The 17995-nt window shown below is 49.1% G+C and overlaps 1 protein-coding gene across 5 annotated transcripts in view; it reads left to right on the plus strand.

Annotated features, from left to right (window-relative positions):
* TBC1D16 (TBC1 domain family member 16) overlaps nt 1-17995 on the plus strand; it is a 30619-nt gene that overhangs the window by 7278 nt on the left and 5346 nt on the right. For 4 of the 5 annotated variants that reach the window (XM_068655114.1, XM_068655115.1, XM_068655113.1 and 1 more), the window contains 6 exons: nt 271-898; nt 13558-13755; nt 14581-14728; nt 15798-15965; nt 16650-16798; nt 17545-17679. In XM_068655114.1, coding sequence (XP_068511215.1) covers nt 271-898; nt 13558-13755; nt 14581-14728; nt 15798-15965; nt 16650-16798; nt 17545-17679 — 1426 coding nt within the window. The remainder of the gene's footprint in view (nt 1-270; nt 899-13557; nt 13756-14580; nt 14729-15797; nt 15966-16649; nt 16799-17544; nt 17680-17995) is intronic. The other variant, XM_068655118.1, reaches the window with a different exon arrangement.

Here is a 17995-nt window from a genome sequence, read left to right on the forward strand (position 1 = left end):
TGAAAGAATTGTATGTAATTTCTACATTCACTCAGGCCAGAGGGAATTTAGACTATTCAAAAGCCATATGTAGACTTGAAGTTATTTGTAAATACTGAATGATGTTGAGAACTCCACAATTCCTTTAGCAAAATCCTCTCCTGGTAAATAAAAGGGGTTGTTTTGCCCCAGTGTGATGGTGGTGAAGTGGTGGAGAGCAAATTTCTGGCTTACGCGGTTTCTTAGGAATAAATGTGCATTCTAACAGATCGCTGCTCTGCTCTCTTGAAGGCTATTTGTGCTTGTACATGGAGAAGGATGAGCTGCTTGGCACCACGCTTATCCTCGCCTGGGTCCCAAACTCCCGCATTCAGAGGCAGGATGAAGAAGCCCTGCGCTACATCACTCCCGAGAGCTCCCCTGTCCGGAAAGCTCCCCGCAAGCGTGGTCGCCACACTCAGGGTTTCGGCATTGTCCAGCAGGCTTCTCCCCCCGAGCAGAAAGGGGCAGTGATCCTGAAAGAAGACATCTTGACTGCATCGCAGCTCGTAAAAGATGGGGCTTACATCAGTTCCCCTTCTTCGGAAGGGGAGAAGCTGTCCCAGTGCTGCCCGGCCGCAGACGGCGCCCGCAGCTCCCCGCAGCCTGCCCACAGTGACTCAGGAATCCTCTCGACAATCAGTTCTCAGGACGAGCAGAACAGGTCGGAGCTGTCGGTGGAGGGGACGGAGGAAGGTCTGGACTGCAGGCCGGAGCTGGGGGAGGATGAGGGCTCCTTGGAGCTGTCTGCTGATGATGTGAGCAGGGACAGTACTTTTGACTCTGATTCTGATGCCTTCTCTTCCCCGTTCTGCCTCTCTCCCATTAGCGAAGCCCTTGGGAAAAGCAGTAGTTCAGTATTTCTGGATAATGAAAGCAGGTGAGTTCATCCTTTACTCCAGTTTCTGGGTGAATAGTTCGGGTGCTGGTTGCTGAGCCTGGGGATGCTGGAGGAAATGGAGAAGTTTGACACTGGCATTGAGCTGAACGCTGTGTCTGGCTTCAGACTTGCTTTAATTCCTCCTCTACTACGACACCTGTGTAATTTACAGGAAATTGCTTGTTGGCTGGTCCTGCTTCTGCTCGGTGAACCTTCGCCTTGTCCATCGCGCAGGGCTGTGCATGTGTGGGTATTTCAGATGAGCTGTCTTCAGCCCTGGCAGCAGCATTACTAAATTAGAATGGTCCTTTGTTGATCTAATTGGCTCTGCTGAGGAGATGTGCTAGTTGCTTCTTGTGGAGAGCCACATCAAAGCGTCTGTTTGACTTCCTGCAAGCCTCGGCTATCTGTAAGGCACTGTGGTGACACCGAGTCTGCATGTGGTAGCTTGTTGTGCTGGTGCTCACAACAAGGTCCCACTTAAGACAGAAATACTAATTCTGACACGTTCAACCTGGATATTTTAGGCAACACTGGTAGTTGGTCTCTGGAGCGTGTCACTCGGTTCCATCTTGGAGAGAACACGTGTGTTTATGAAGCACTGTAGGGCTGATCTTAAGGATGAAGCTGAACTTTGAAGCTACACCTGAAATTAGGAAAAACAAGTTCTCCTTTGTGTGTGTCAGCAACATTGTCTGCATGGAAACTTGACACTGGAAGAGGTTTTGCCTCTATTCTACGGGCTAATCACAAAGCCAGGGGGTGCCAGTCAGAACAAGGCTTGTGAAGGAGGTATTGTAACTGATTTACCTCTTTCTGGGTATTTTAAAACACTTAAGTGCAGTCGATCTCAGAAATCTTACCAGCTTTGTGTTTGGTACATGTCCTAGCAGTATGCTTAAAACGAGCTGCAAGCCCGCAGGGTGTCTGGGGCTGGGTGGGCAGCGGTTTGAGCAGCGTTGTCCTGTCCTGTCCCGTCCCGTCCCATCACAGCTCTCCCAGGCTGCAGAACAGCATCGCAAGCAGCTGCAGCGTGCTCGCAAGGGGTGTCTGGTTTCTAAATTGTGTTGAGCATCATCAGTTTGAAAGCATCCCTTTTAGCCTGCAAAGTATGGTGTCGATCTTTTTTTTAAAAACAAACAAACAAAAAAAACCTGTGGATAGGATTGTTATAAGACTTTGGGAACACTAGACAAATGTTATCAAACAGACCTTGAAAAATTTGAGAGAGGTCTTTGAGTGTTTAAATATCTTTTCTATGAACTGTCCTTATTTTCTTCTTCCATTCTTTGTGGACTGATTGACTCAGGGAAATACATTTTGCAGTTTTGCTTTTGTTTGCTCCTAGGTGTGTTTCCTGATTCAAATTTTATTCTAGCTCTGGGCTACTCTTGGGTGGTTGAACCTTTAGTTGCACGTGCCTTTGGAGCACATTGTGTCAGCCTTGGTTTTAAAAACAGAAAACTGTAAAATCCATTGCCACCAACACCTTGGTTTGTTTAAGAAACATTTTTTTTCCTTGAAGCACCACTGACACTGAGCATGTTTGACCTGCTTCTCCCACTGTAAGAAAAAAAAAGCTGATTTTTTTTGTTTTTAAAGTATTGCAATCTGAACTTTTGTAAGTGATCATCAGTCAGGATAATGTTTTGAATTAACTCAGAGAAGCTCCTATTCCTTTCACTTTTTGGTGATAATATCTGTGTTCTTAGCCATACACTCATTGCCAAGAAGTGTATTGCAAGGCGGTTGTGATACTGACCTATGGTATAAAGGGTAGTTGACTTTTTTTGTAAATAAAACACAATTAAAGTGCTTCTGTGAACGCTTCAGAGTTCCAGCAATAAGCTTCCTAAAGGAGGATCGTTCCTCCCTCTCGCCATGTGTGGGAGGGAGGCTGTGGCCTCCTCTGCGGCCGGGTCCATCCCACACGTTGGGCAAGGGATCGTTATCCCCGCTGTAGTGGTTAGCAGGAGGGCTACCGAGGGATGTGCTTGGAATCCTTTCCCAGCTGCTGAAGACCAAGAGCTCGAGCTCCTCTCAGGAGATCCCAGCCACGAGGCCACGTGCAGCATCCGGGCCCTTGACCTTGAGGGCGTGCGGCGTTGGGAGGCAAGGAGCGCTGCGGTTTTGCCATTTGGCAGCACGGATGCCCTGAGCTGCTGGCAGCTGCAGGGAGGGAAGGAAATGCAGCTCGCTGCATCTCCTGCCTGCAGCCTTTCCCTGCTGCCTTCCCAGCCCGGCTCGGGCGAGCCCTCTGCCGGCTCTGCCTGGCTGCTGCTGGCGGCCGCAGCGCTGCAGTGGCTGCCTTCAAAATGCACCGCCGATGGCCGCGGGAGGCTGCTTTTCCTCTTTTTCACTTATTTATATAAATAATTTTAACCTCCCCTGGCAGCAGTCTGGGAGCCTGTTACAGTGGATGTGGCACTCCTCATTTGCAGCAGATTAATAAAACAGACCTTTCATTGTTTGGGACTTCAGACTTGAAAGGCTTTTGTCCACTGTGTCCATTTTTTTGTGCCAGTTTGTTCTTCCCTATAGAGCCCCGTGCATGATATCTGCGGATCCATGTGCTGCTTACAAACTGTTGGAGTCAGATTTTGTGTAGAATACCCTGCAAAAATCTTGTCAAAAAGCATGCTCTGATTTCCTGCGTTCATCCCAGCTTTTTAGGGGGCAGGGGCTGCTGTTTCAGAAGTCACTACCAGCTTGGAAACAGCTTCCTTGTTTCTTAAGGGTGGTGTTTTTTTTTTCTTTTTTTTTTTTTTTTTCCCCTCTGCTGGCAGCTTCCCATCTGAGGCAGAATTGGAGTGCGAACAAAGTTTGTGCTGCTGGCAGCTTCTTTCAGCTTCTCTCCCTCCCTACCCTCCGGTCACCGCCCCCTCCCTCCAAAGAGGAACGAATGTTTCTGGTTATTTCCCTCGGCTTTGGGGAGTTGTTAGGACGAGAACTCTGCTTTTCTCTGTGATTGTTTCCAAAGCTGAGGCAACACATTGCACGGGTGTTTCGGTTCAGCCATCCTTTCTGTGTGGTTAGACGTGGTCATGAATGGAAAAAGGTGATGCTGGGGAACAATCGGGATGTACGTTTAGGCTTGGATCAGCTGAGATCAAGATGGACATGCTTCAACTCCGTGCTCAGACCACTGTGTGGCCATGAGTCCATCCGTCCTCCTGAACCTGCCTCGTGGAGCACCCTCGGAGCACTGTCGGGGATGGCCCAGCGGCGGGAGGGAGCTTGCGGAGGGTGCCGGTGTGTGCAAGGCAGGGACGGCGAGGGAGGAGAGGGGCACAGCCTTGGAAGCGTTTGGGCTGCACAATGAGTCAGTCATGTTAAGTCAACAACTCGCTTTTTAGAACATAAGGAAATAAAAACATATCCATTGTTAATTTTTTTTTTCTCTTTGCTTCCCAGTTTGAAAGGCTGCCAGGGCTCCCAAGCAGCGATCAATGCTTTCCCTCCACTTACCCAGTTCCTAAGGCTAAAAGTGGAGGGATTGTCGCATCACCAGCCTGCACGTTCTTGCTTCTCTGTGTAGATGAGCCTGGCGTTTCTGGACCGTGCACTCTGCTCTCGTGGAACGGTGGCTTTGCTCTCTTGGCTTTTGTCTTTGTCAGTTCCAGCACCGTGGTTCCTGTGGGCAGGGAGCTAACATGGGAAATGGCCGCAATGGTAGCGGCTTTGCACAGGCTGCATTTGTGTAGGAAAGGAGGGACACTGGAAGTAAAATTGTTTCTTTCTCTTTCATTCTCCCTTATCACTTATTTTTTGCTATGCTGCCCGTCAGGAAACGTTTGCCATGATCCGAAGGGCGCTAATTGAGGACAACGGGACTCCATACCCAGCATAGGTTTGTTGCTGCCCTGCTAAATTACTCGGCGTCCATTTCCCCATCAGTAAAGTGAAACTAAAAGCCTTTCGTTACATCCTGGTGACCAAATAGCATCTGACACCTATACAGTGTCTTTCAACCAGTACTTCTGAAGTTATTTTAACTGGCCATGACATCAGATCTATAGCAATCGGCTGCTGAAGCACTTAGTGCTCTGGAAGTGATGGTTTTAATTTCTTGTGATCGCTGGTTAACAGGAGCTTTCCCTAGCAGTGGGCGGTAGAGCTGCAAAAGGTATTTCACTGCAGCAGCAAACCACACTTGTTACCTGATTTGTTACCATACCAAAATGCTGAAGAGGACAAATGCTGGCACCGGTGTGCTTCACTGACCAGAGGTTGGGGCATCAGACTGTGGTCAGGGCCTGGGAGCTGAACGAGCCACGGCTGGAGCTGCGGCAGCACAGCCACGGTGATGGAGCGGCCACCAGCCCGTGCTCCGTGGCTGTTGCTGCAAGAAATGAGTAGAAGCAAAGAGCAACGTGGGCAGCGTGGTCACGGGTACCAGCAGGCCTATCCCTGATTCAGAGAGCAAACGTCTTTCATAAGAAGGGGATCGTTTTAGTTGCTAGTAGCAAAAGTAATTAAACCTCTTCATAACGGAGCTAAACTGTGACACGGTTCTCATGCTCTTAAGCTGACATGAATTTCACATGAACAACTATTATACATGTAGAGAGTTTAGGCAAAGCACACGCCACAAGAAGAAAGCCCTTTGGTGCACTTGATGCAATTTTTGCAGATGTGTTGCACATCCTGTTGTTCAGCCTCTTCCCAGGGAGCTAATCAATAAATTACCTCCTCAGGAGGGAGCGGAGGCGCGGAGCCGCGGAGGGTGGCAGCAGCTGCAGGAGCGGGTGGTGACAGAGCGGGCGGTGTTGCATCATGTTGTTTTGGCAGCTCACCTTTGTGCTTTTCAGACCTCTGCAGAATAAACGGGAGGCAGCATTATAGGGGAAATGAGCTGAAATTAGCGTGAGCTGGCAGGAGCTCTGGAGTCATCAAGAGGTTGGGAATTCATCGCTGTCGTAACAGAGGTGATTATGTTCTTAGGACCAGGGGAATTGGTCACTGGCTTCAACACCTCCTGTAGCACCTTGTGTCGTGCTGTCTTACTTCTGATGACTTCAGCCTCGGGGATGAGCACAGGGAATGCCACTCTACCCCTCACTCAGGCCCTGGGTTAGGGTGTTTGATCGGTGATGTAGCGCTGAAGCACCTCATTCCATTCGTACCCAAACCACTGCCCAGCAGGATTATCCCCAAATCCTTCTTCCCTGGATCTGTGGGGGCAGGCTCAAGCCCCGTGCAAGGGGGGAGTTTCAGGGCCACCGAGCTGGGATGCGGGAGGAGAGCCTGCCTTGGCTGCTTGCTGTCAGCGCACCGGGTAATCCATTCAAGTCCTTACCGGCTGCAGAGCTGAGGAGGTTGGACAGATCCAAGAGATTGCGGAGGCATACGGCTCTATCTTGCTTTATATAAATATTTGAACAGCAAGAACATTAATTATGGCAGGTTTGGTTTTTTTCTCCTCCGTTGGTTGGCTGCCAGCTTTCTGGGGAAGAAAATAGTGACAGCTAACTGGAGAGCTAGAGTTACAGCTAGAGGGATTGTGCAGCTATTTATTTCGGGTTTTAATTGAGGAACAGGCAGCGACCGGGCTGAAGACGGAGGTTCCCTCAGCTCGCTGCTATGGAGGGAGGGGGCGGCTTGGCCCGGAGCGGCCCCCGAAGGCTGCGGGGGGCTGCGGGGCTCCGGCACGGGGCAGGCAGTGGCCGAGACCCCCGGGGCCGAGGGCTGGGGGCCGGGGGGAGCCTCGGGGCTGCCTCCTTGGGCCGGGCTGGGCTCTGCGAGGCCGCCAGGGGGCGGGCGCCGATCGGCCGCGGGGCCGGGGCCTGAGGGCTCGGGGCCGGGGCCTGGCGCGGGGCCTGGCGGCGGCACCGGGCGAGAGGCCGGGGCCGAGCCGAGAGCGGCGGCTGCTGGCTCGGGGAGGCACCGAGCCCCACAGCCTGTTCCCAGGGTGTCCCCGCGTTGCTGCTGGTACTTATTGATGGCATCGCAACGGCCAGAAACCCTGAGCGAGAGCGGAGATAAATCCCGCTGGCGGGTCTCCATCGCTTTGTGAGGGAAGAATTGCTTTAACCGGATCGGAATAAAGAGCACGGCCCCTCGAAAAGTGCAACAACAGTATATGCAAATAAATCTGCGTGGTCTCTGTCTTCTTGGCTCGGCCCGTGCAATTATAACAGCATTAAGCATTTACAATAACTCCGAAACATGCTTTTAGCCAGCTCGCCTTTTTCCTCTCCCTTTTCTGCTACTTGAAGAAAGCTTTCCCCTTGGGAAATCCTCATTGTCTTGTGGCAGCAGTGAAACTCTCGCTGGGTGGTGTTGGCTGTGCTAATACTGGGTCAGCGGCAGTGCAGAGTCCGGGGAGTTGGTTAACTTTGCCTGTCAGTAGAAAGTTCCCCCTGAAATTCCCAATTCATTGCTTAGAGCCAAGTATAGGAGAACAAAGGTAATCTTCGGGGCTTTCAAGGGACCGAGGTTTTGAAGGCTTGATTGTAATTAGCATAATTAGTGTAGAATTTTATTTTTGCATGGATAGAACTGAAAGAGAAAAGCAAAATAATCACTTGATTTTAAATATAAAATAAACACTGGTAAGAAAGGTCCCCTTTTCTCGTCTGGAATAGGCTGAAAAGCAAACATTCTTTTGGGGGCTTTGCTGAGAAATCACTTTTTCCATCTAAGGAATTTTTTTAAGTGTTGCGTTTCGATTGATTTATTAATGAGCTAAAGCCTAGGCACGAGGTGCCCCTTCTCTGTATGGATTGTAAAACTCTGCCGTTCAGCTTTCGGAATATTTTCCTTCCGTAACGTGAAGGTAACATTTGCATCATTGAGCAGCGAATGCTCGGCTCTAAATGATTTGTTGTGTTTGGCTTCTCGGGAGCTGTGTGTATTTTATTCATAAGCATCGAACTGCTATTTCTGCCCCTGCCACCTAACTGCAACAAAAAGTCACAGAGAAAAACTTGCTCGGGTTTTACCTAAGCAGCCTACACCTGTCCAGAAGTCTGAGCTGTGAAAAAAAGATTGCTTGTCTTGTAGCTGAACGAACGCATATATCGCATTGCAGACTTTGGCTGGATAAAAGAGATTAAAGCACACATTAATTCACTACAACCCTCTGATTTTTTTTTTCCCTTCCCATTTACATTCAAAATAATCAACTCGAGAATTCTCCATTTATTTTGTTTTCCTTTCGGTTTAATTTACAGTGGTTCGGGGCAACCCTTCGGAGGTGAGCTGGGCTGCTTTAATAACGCCCCCTATTGCTGCCTAAAATTGCTCGGCTTCCCTTCAGGCCCCAGGGACGTGGAGGAAGGGGCCGGGAGGCAGCAAAGCGAGGAAAAGGGCACGGGCAGGGTGGGGGCACAAGGGCTGGTGGCCTGGAGATGGGGTGTCATAAGCACGGGTGGCAGGAGCCCTGTAAAACAGCAAATTGTTTTGATCTTGATTTCTCAAGGACAAACCAATTATGCCTATCAGAAGGCAAAGCTGCATAATCGGGTTTCCTTGAGTCCCTCGTTGCTTTTCTGTTAAAATGTTTTATTTGTCAGGCTGGTGTTAGTGGAGTTGATGTTAGTCCAGAGCCCCGTCCGTGGTCATGAACTTGCTGTTCCAGCCCAAGGTCAGAGGACGGATGCTGGGGCTGCTGCTCTGGCACGGGGAGCACCGATTAGGTGGCCGCGTGTCTGCAGCTGGAGCCACCGACCTGCTTCGAGCTCCTTCCCCAAACCGGGGCAGCGATGGATCCCGGCGCATTTGAGACGAAACCAGCTTGTTCTTTGAATATCCCTAATAACATTAACGATGAGTAACTAGCAATAATACTCTGACTTTTAGAAGTGCTGTTGAATGTGCTTGCTGGTGCTGGGCATGAAAGGATACAATTATTTTTCATAACCTTTTATTTTCCCTTTACGGCAAGCTAAGCAAAGCAAGTTTGTCAGAGGCAGAGTGCTCCTAATTTGGTCTCCAGTGACCTCCGGCGCGGTGATTGGCAGTCGGCTGTCAGGAAGGAACTTGTGCCTGTGAGATAGAAATGAGCAGAACAAATGCCGTAGGACAGCTCCAGTTCCCTCGAGGACACGGGCTAAAAAAGGTGAAAGAAGTGCAATTACAGGAGGTTTTCAGCACAGAAAGTTAATTAGCTACTAAATAGCATTTAGTGCAGTTCAACGTGGGGAAATTTATGTTTTGAAAGCAAACAGATCAATGGCAAGCCTGTGGAACAAGCTTTTGGAAAGTCCATGTTGACATTCATGTACTTTGTACCCTAACGTCCTGTGCAGTTTTTCACAGGTTTCCCTAACAAATAGAGTTGGGTTTGTTTCCTTGGGCTGGCAGATGTGTAGGTACACTTCCACACCAGGATGTTTTGACATTTAATGTCAGGGATTCTGGTCGGGCTTTCATCCGGGCTCAGTACCTTCATGCCTTTTTCCCTGTTCACTGAGGTCAGCATAAATTGATTCTGTTTGGGGTCTCTGAGGCAGAGGAACTTCAAATTCCAAATATTTTCAGTCAGATGGTGAATTTTACATAGTTCTTAGCCTAGTTACCAGTTCACACTGATCAGAGGCGAGTAGCTGGTGTGACTGCAGGGTTTTGCTGTCGACTTTGGGTTTGCATGGCCGTGCTGCCCTGTGCGTGTCCTTCCATCCCTTCTCTGCAGCGTCACGAGCAGAAATATTTTGACAAAATGTTTCGTTCTAAATTACCAATCCGTTTTCTTTTGCGCTTCTTTCATATATTGCTGAAATCAGCATGTTTCACAAATCGTTATACATGCATATTGTCAAGGACACTCTTGTTTATCAGAACAATAGATTTGGGTTCCAGCTACCCAGCACAGCCTCTCTGGGTGCAATTGCTACACTAAATTTTTAGGCATTTCAGGATAGCTTTGAACTTTTATTGATGGATTATTTATTTGGAGCTATCTGTCATGGGCGGTTTAGGCAGCTGATGCTGCCGTGAGCTGTTTCACCTTGCTGGAAAGAAGAGGAACCTGGAAGGTCAGTGCCTGTGCGGAATAGTGGAGAAACAGAGAAACGCTAACCCCTGGGGAGGAAAAGGGGCATGTAATTCCCATTACACGGACGCTCATACATTATGATGATACTTATTGTCTGTAAACGACGCTTCACAAGCCGGCGTGCAGGAATAGACGGGGCTGTTAAGGGAAAGCTGTTATTACTGAAGGCGTGCTTTAGTACCGTGGTGCTGGAGAGCCAACTGGTGAGGGTTTGGCTCTTGCAAGAGGCTCTGGGAGTCGGCTGGTGGACGCCGACAGCTTAGATAACAGCCACATCCCTGCCGAGATCTTCAGCCCCTTTCCCTCTTATAATTACATTTGTCACATCTTGTCATAAAATGAGTTATTAGATCTTTGTTGCTGAAATAGCCTTCCCGTGTAATGGGTGCAGGTCTCTGCCCTGGTTCTGTAACAGGAATAATAATTGGTTTCGTGTCTCTTTATGCCGTAGGAGCACAGAAATGCTTTGACCGAGCAGTAAGTCAGCCCTGCCGCTGCTCGTCGACCCGTGCGGGGCCGGAGCAGGATCCTGCCCCAGCAGGAGGACGGCATCGGTGGCACCCGGGCGTTTTCCTTCTCAGGGGCTTGCTGAAGCTCCTGGAATGTAGCTGAGGTTGATTGCTGCAGCTGATTGTTGAGAAAATACATCACCGCCGGATCTTGCTCACCGGCAAGCACGAGATGTATTTAGTGACAAGGGAGTAATGGGGCTTAAGCAAGGAGGAAGGTGGAACTGGAACCATGCCTATGGCCGTGGGGTTCCTGCCTCAGGTTTTGCTAATCCTCCTTGTAATTTTGTTCCCTGTCCCTTCTGTTCCCGTGGGGCCTTGCACTTGTTCTCCCGTGTTGCTGAGCGGTGCTGCCCGCTAGCTGGTGGGCTGCTTTTCCTGGATGCCGCGACCCAAAGTCTCTCTGAACTGTTCCTCCAGCTATTTGCCTTGCCATGCTTCAGCTCCCTTCTTTTGCAGGGCGCTGGTGTAAATCCCTCATCTAACAGATATAATAGTCTGGCCTTCATAAATAATAAATTGGAAAATTCTTCCCCTGTGTCTGCATATCTTGTGTGCCTGGCTAGAGGACTCCCCAGCAGCCACAGAATTAGCACTGATCATACTACTTGTTGCTACTTAGGAACAGAATGATCTCAATATTAAAATTCTTTTAAGAATAAGGCCAACAGTTTTGAATACTTTCATTACTTTTTTTCCAATGGTTATATACAGGAAAAAGTGATGCTACACACAGTGTATGAGGTGGCGCTCTCTGCGTCTCTGCTAAATATGGACGGACATGTTTGTAGATCTCTCCAAAGGGCATGGTGTGCACAGGTGTCTCTTTCAGATTTTGTACCCTACATCAGTGAAAGCACTGGAGTTTCCCTGAGCTGCACACCCGAAGGCACTGCGCTCGTGCTTGTTGGCTTTTTTCTGTCCAGAAGGGGTAAATCCAGGCACACGTGTTGCTTCAGATGGCTTCTCTGTGTGTCAATGCCTGCATGAGCTTGTAACTAGTGACTAAAAGCGAACTGTAAATATTTGTCTGGAAGAAACATTTCCAGAAAGTAGAACGGTGCCAGCACCTTTGTGCCTGAGCTCTGCAGCCTCTGAGCTATGGGTAGGTAACGGCACGCCTGGAGCAGGTTTTGGTTGCGCAGCTGGCAATGCCCTCCCGTCTTCAGGAGATGCACGGTTCCCCAGCTCCAAGTGAGACCACCCAGCTCTATCCCTAAATACCATTTCTATCCCTAAACACCACTTCTTGGCCGTTCCCTCCCCGCTGGCAGCTCGAGGTGATGCTCTCAAACCGTGGGCTCGCTGCCTGCTGCAAGGAGGGAACCGCGCGACAGCGCTCCCGCAGAGTCCTCCGGCTCCTTGTCACACCAACCAGTGCATCTTTGCAAGAGTTTTAGAAAATTGGTTGCCTCTGCTTGGTCTTTAAGCTCGTTTGAGTCATCTCTTCCAGGAAAATCCTGTGTAACCAGCTGTGGCTGTTCCTGAGCGTTGCTTCACAAATACCAGCTGCTTACAGCCAGCCGGCCAGCACGGGTGTCTTGCACCGGGGCTCCTATTGCTTTTGCATTACCATGAGATACAGAGTGGTTTAGGAGTGTTATGGTTTGCAGCTTTATCTGAAAATAACACTTGATTTTTCACAAAGGCTGGGACAGTTTTCAAGGAAAAGTTCACAAGTTGCAGGTGATGGTGTGTGGCTGTGTGAGACTGGACATCTCCCAGCACCTTACCTACATAAACTGCCGTCACTCTTCTTCGAGCGAGTTCGTGTCTGTCCCATGATCTCCACTCACATGGCAATACTGCAGTGTCACTTCTCGGACCTCCACCTCAGCATGGCTTGAATGCCATTTTGCTTTGATGCTTCCTGAAAAAACGGAGTAGCAGAACCTCACGAGCAGGGCCGCTCTTTGAGCTGAAAGTGAGACAGACTTGGTCTCATCTACATAATGCTGCAGACCTCGAGAAGGGGGCTTGGGGATTTATTTCCCATGCGTGTGGGCGCTGAGGTTTCGAGCCAACCGTTTGAACTAGGCTGCTCGCAGGGGCTCGGTTAAAAATTTAACCCACAACTAAGTGGGATGTCCGGGGACCTGGCCATTGGAATGCAATGACCTGAACCATGGGGAGATGCTGCAAAGGGGGCTCGTCCCCGTGGAAGAGGCACTGCAGCCAGGCTTGGAAGGCATACTGATGTGGTGTGCTGCAGATGCATGCTGAGTGTGTGATTTTCAGCGTTCAGTGCCTACATTGTTAGATAAGCGGATTAGAAAACATTGCATAAAGTGGCATTGCAGGGGGCTGTCTTTATACCTGCTACTCGCCTTGTTTTGCAAACCCTGATTTCACAGCGGAACCCATTCAGAGCTTGCGCTGAGATTGTTCACATGTATTGGCCTTTTTAAGAATCAAGGGGTCACAGTTTCAGATTCACTTAATTCTCAAAGCAGTGATATTTTTCTTTTGGGATTGGGGCTGGTGGCGGGCATGTGTTTTTTTTTAATCTAGACTCAGTTTATTCATAAAGATAGGTATCTGGGGCGCTGTGGGCTCCTGGCTTACTGGTGCATGGATGGATTCCCTTTCCCTGCTTTGTGGTGGGTGAAAGAGCTCACGTGTGATTTCCCACTCCGTAACTCTCCAAAGTTCCAAGTTTGCAAATGGAAACCATTTGTCTGCAGGTCACACTCATGAATTCAGGCTTGTAGGGCCCATTTGCAATGGGGAAGTTCAGGGGAAGCATCTTTGGATCACACTGGGTTCGGAGAGCGTGTGCCAAACGTGGATGTCCCTGTCCCTCCGTGCCCATGCCAAGCAGCTGAGCTGCCTGCTAAGGGCTTGCTTCAGCTGGGTGCAAGCAGCTGCTCATGGCTTGCCCTCCCAGAAGTGTTTTCTGGGGTGGTTTTCACTCTCCCCAGTTCTGTTCACAACAGACCAAAGCTAGGACCGTTTGCTGGGATGGTAGGGAGTTGATTTAAATAAAAATAATTTAATCGCTCTCGTAGGCTGTCTGTTATTGATTCCTTAGACCTGCGCTGCATTCTAATCTCAGAGCTCTGCCAGAAGATTTGTAGCTTGTAGCACCCGTGGTTGCTGCGTGTAACTGCAGTCTCTGGCTGCGCTTTTCTCCTCCACGCTCTCGTCTGCAGGGACACGTGTGACAACCGCACCACCTGCTCCACCAGCTCCGCGTCCAGCCTCGACACCAGTGCCCAGTCCCAGGAGAACAACGGGCAAACACAGAGCGCCAGGTGGGATGAGCAGCAGAAGGTCTTTGCCCTCGAGCAGATCTGCGGTGTCTTCAGAGTGGACCTGGGACAGATGAGATCCCTGCGCCTTTTCTTTAGGTAACATCTTGGTTTCCTCTGCGGTGGCTGCGTGCCCTGGAGCAGTGCGCAGCGGGCTCGGTGGAGGCAGGTGGCTTCTGCAGTCCTCGCTGGAAGGCTTTCCCTAGTGGTCGTCTCCAGGAAAGCGAGTGTCAGCCTCCCCCAGGAGAGCCTCTGGGTTACAGTAATGGGGCCTAAAGGATTTTTTTTTTTCACGAGCAAGGTGAAGGTGCTGATGCTTCTCTCAGCTGTCTCACCAAAACACGCTTAAAATATCCTGGAGGTGTGGAGAACATCTCTTTGCCTGTGGTACCTTTTCTCTTGCCTGCCCCTCACTGGGGTTCCCCTGGAGTCTAACTGCTCTTAGTCTCTTCAATGAGCTTCCAAATTATTACAGCAGTTAAAACATTTTTCAATGTTTCAACATTTCAAAACATTTTTACTCTCTCTTGTTGCTCTCACTCTCTGCTTCCTTAAAGTGCTGTGCACGACCAAGTCCGCACATCTCTAGGATCTGACTTTGGGAGCTGGCTTAATGTTGCTGGGACAGATTCCTTGTTGTTTTTTTTGTTCTCTGAGGAAGACAAAATGTAATTCATTGGTGTGGTGGAAGGGTAGAAGTTGCCAGGCACAAGTGAAGCTCCTTGAGGAAATGAACTTGCAACAGTCCTCTGGTCACTATGGCCACGTCCAGAGCTGTAAAATGATTTCTGCCCCATTTGAAGGGACAACTTCTTTGTAATTGCTTTCCTCTCTCTGTCATCTGATGTCTCCCCTTCCTGCTGGGCCTCTCCCTGTCCTGGGAAATGAACGTGGGTTGTTCTCCCTGCTTGTTTTGTCCCACAGCGATGAGGCCTGCACCTGCGGACAACTGGTTGTTGCAAGCCGGGAGAGTCAGTACAAGATCTTCCATTTTCACCATGGTGGCCTGGATAAGCTGTCGGAGGTGTTCCAGCAGTGGAAGTACTGCACAGAGACCCATCTCAAGGACCAGGTACCTGGCCAGGTTCACGAGGCAAAGAGCTTCTTTACCGCGGGTGTTTCACGCTCAGGTTCTCAGCCAGCAGAAGGTGTTGGAGAAACAAAGCTGCGAGTTCACGTCACCGAGTCGGGCAGAAAGCTACAACGTGCTGGAGGTTGTTAGGACGCAGCTGCAAGTCAGATGTGAGATCTCTCTTGTACTCGCTTCTCCTCCTCCATTCCTGTTCTGCCTGTGGAATATGGGGGAAGATAAGCCAGAAAACTCGCTTAGGTAGTTATTTTGCTAGATACGGCAACCAGACAGGTCAGCGTTGTGCTGTAGGCATGTAAGGTGGTTGGGAATCTGCAGTGGTAGGTCTGAAATTCTGTCAGAGTCTTTCATCCATTTTGTGAAGCATAGCACACTGCATTTGAAAATGTTTTGACAAGGCATCTTGCCATATTTTGTTCAATCTACATACAAATGTGATAAGAGCTCTTTAATTATCTGTTTAAGATACTGTATGTGCTTATTAGAAACAGTGATTTTTAAATTTCCATCCTTCCCACAGAGCCCCCTGCTGCTTTTCTTATTATGGTCGCATGGGCTCACTTTTTGCATTGAACAACCTTTGATTTTTAAATTAAATGTCAGCTGCAGTCTTGCACTGGGATCATGAGTGCCCTTAGAGAGCCTGGCAGTGCAGTTCCCTGCTTGCCTAACAGCAATCCCTTTGTATATGGCCAATCATATGTAATTTATTGCAGGCATTCCTGGCAGGGTGAAGTTTTGCTGTAAGCAGCATTAATTCAGTTTCAGGTCAGGGATAAGACTGGGGGAGGAATGGAAACAGTTTTTTTGAAAGATGAAGCTGTTTTGTGGTACTCGGATTTTTAATTATTCTAATCACTCTCGCTATTGTAATGATTGGAATTAAAAAAAAAAAAAAACTCTCCAAGTACTGCGCCTCAGTGCTTAATCCTACAAGAACCATGCAAAAAGGTTTTCCTGCTCTGAAAATGGCTGGGTTTCATACTCTGCTGCTATCTCTGGCTCTTGCCTCCATTTTTTGTTTTGTTTTGTTTCGTTTTCCCCCATTCAGCAGCTTACTGATGAGAAAACGTGCATGCAATTCTCCATCCGTCGTCCTAAGCTGCCTTCCTCGGAGACCCACCCGGAGGAGAACACGTACAGGCGTCTGGACGTGTCTGCCTGGCTCAATCACCTGAACGAATCTGGGCAGGTGGAGGAGGAGTACAAGCTGCAGAAGGTGAGAGGGGTGGCTGCTGCTGCTGCTCTTTTGATCTGCTCTCTCCTGCCATGGAGTGTGAGTCCCCAGGTGTGGAAGCTGCGATCGTTTGCTTTCGTGCTGGGGGCAAGCGCTGGGTGTTTGAGAGCTCCCAGTGCTTGGCTGGAGGTCTTGCTGGGACCACAGCTGGGTCTGCTGCAGGGCAGTGGAGCACCTCAGTGATGGAGGAGGGCGTGCTGTCATCTCCTGCAGCCTGCCGGAATGAGCAAACCAAAGTATCGGGTGGTTGGCACCTCTGCAACAGTGGCGTGGACAAATCAGAGAAAGAAAAATTGAGATTCCTGTATGAAAAAATGCAGGGCTTGCAGGGGAGCACTGGGTCCAGGTCCTGAGAGAGGAGTTTGCAGTGAAATGCAGTGTCTCCAAGATTGGGGATTAAGCCGTGACATGAGAACGACACGTTAATCATAGAGCCTCTCCAGGGGGGGTTATTGACATTGAAATGAGCCCGATTTGTGTCTCGTCTGGGAATAGAAGGCCAGCACTTTCCCTCTAAACATGTGCAAATTGCAGGAGCTTGAATCAAGGCGTCACTTGTCAGGAAAGAACTGCAAAGCCACCAAAGCATAGTAGCAGGCAGTTTCTTGTTGCTGTTTTTGGGAGTGTTAAAACTGAGCCAGTCATAACTTTTGCTCCTTCTTCCAGGCCATTTTCTTCGGTGGGATTGATATTTCCATCCGTGGGGAGGTGTGGCCCTTCCTGCTGCACTACTACAGCTATGAGTCCACCTCTGAAGAGAGGGAGGCGCTGAGAGTACAGAAGAGGAAAGAATACTTTGAGATCCAGGAGAAAAGGTAATAGATTCAGCCTCTGCTGCTCATCTCTCCTTAGGTCTGACGTAGAATGGCACCACAAGAGACTTAGAGTCTCTGTCTGGACAGAAGTGCTGGGTGCAGGAGGTGTTGGCATGCACAGCTGACCTTGTGTGGATCTGGAGCTAATACCATATAGCTCAAGTATTATCTTACCTGGCTTCTTGAAACAGGCTCACCACTATCACGTAGGGAAGCTTATTTCAGACTACAAGCTTGACGTGCTTGGTTTAGCACACTAGAGGTGAAAATGGGAGCGCATGTTTCTTTATAGATATATCTGGATGTAAAAATAGGGACGAAGTTATATCTAACTCAAGGAAGTAATTTCTGCAATAACCGTACATTGTAAACTGCTTGTGTAAATTTAAGCTGGAGAGAGACAGTCATAATACTAATTAGGAGTCGGTCAAAACAGAGTGGTGAGTTCTGGTGTGCCACCCACAAGGAGCAGTGGAGAGCATTTTCAGCTGCTCCTGAAGTGGAGTTTATCACAGAAAGCATGTCGTGTCATCCCATTCATAACTCAAGAAGCTCCTTCTAGTAATCCCTTTGGACAGAAAATGTGCTCTTCCAGGCAGACCTCTTGTCTCTTTTTCAGCTGGTGAGAAAACTCTGCACAGAAATAGTTTTTCTCTTAAAATTGAAGCTGAAATAAATCTGTTTGTTCCTTGTGGCAATCATATTCCTATTGTGTCAACATACTCCTGTTGCTGTTCAATTTTCAGGCTTTCAATGACTCCAGATGAGCAGAAGGATTTCTGGCGTAAAGTACAGTTCACGGTAGACAAAGATGTTGTGAGGACTGACCGCAGCAACCAGTTCTTTCGAGGGGAGGACAACCCAAATGTGGAAACAATGAGGTGAAGTGGCTGATCCTAGTGTAGAAAACCCATTAATCCCCCTGGCCCAGGTTGCCTCAGTCGCTGCTTTGGGAATGCTGAAGAGCATCATACATATAGTGGCTGGTACCAAACAATGCAAAACCTCTTTTTACCTGGTACTTTCACTGCTTCTTTAGCCATTTACTTGATGATATGATAACCCTGCTCCTATCACCTTGCTTCCATTCATACGTAGGCATATAAGAGGTGTGAGCCTTTTGTGGCTGTGGGGAAGTAGTGAGTGCTGTAGTGGGGTCATGGGCAGTTGCTTCGGTCTGTGGTTCTCCTGATGGGG

The sequence above is a fragment of the Anas acuta genome, chromosome 18 (genome assembly GCF_963932015.1).
Source record: "Anas acuta chromosome 18, bAnaAcu1.1, whole genome shotgun sequence".
Lineage (NCBI taxonomy): Eukaryota > Metazoa > Chordata > Aves > Anseriformes > Anatidae > Anas > Anas acuta.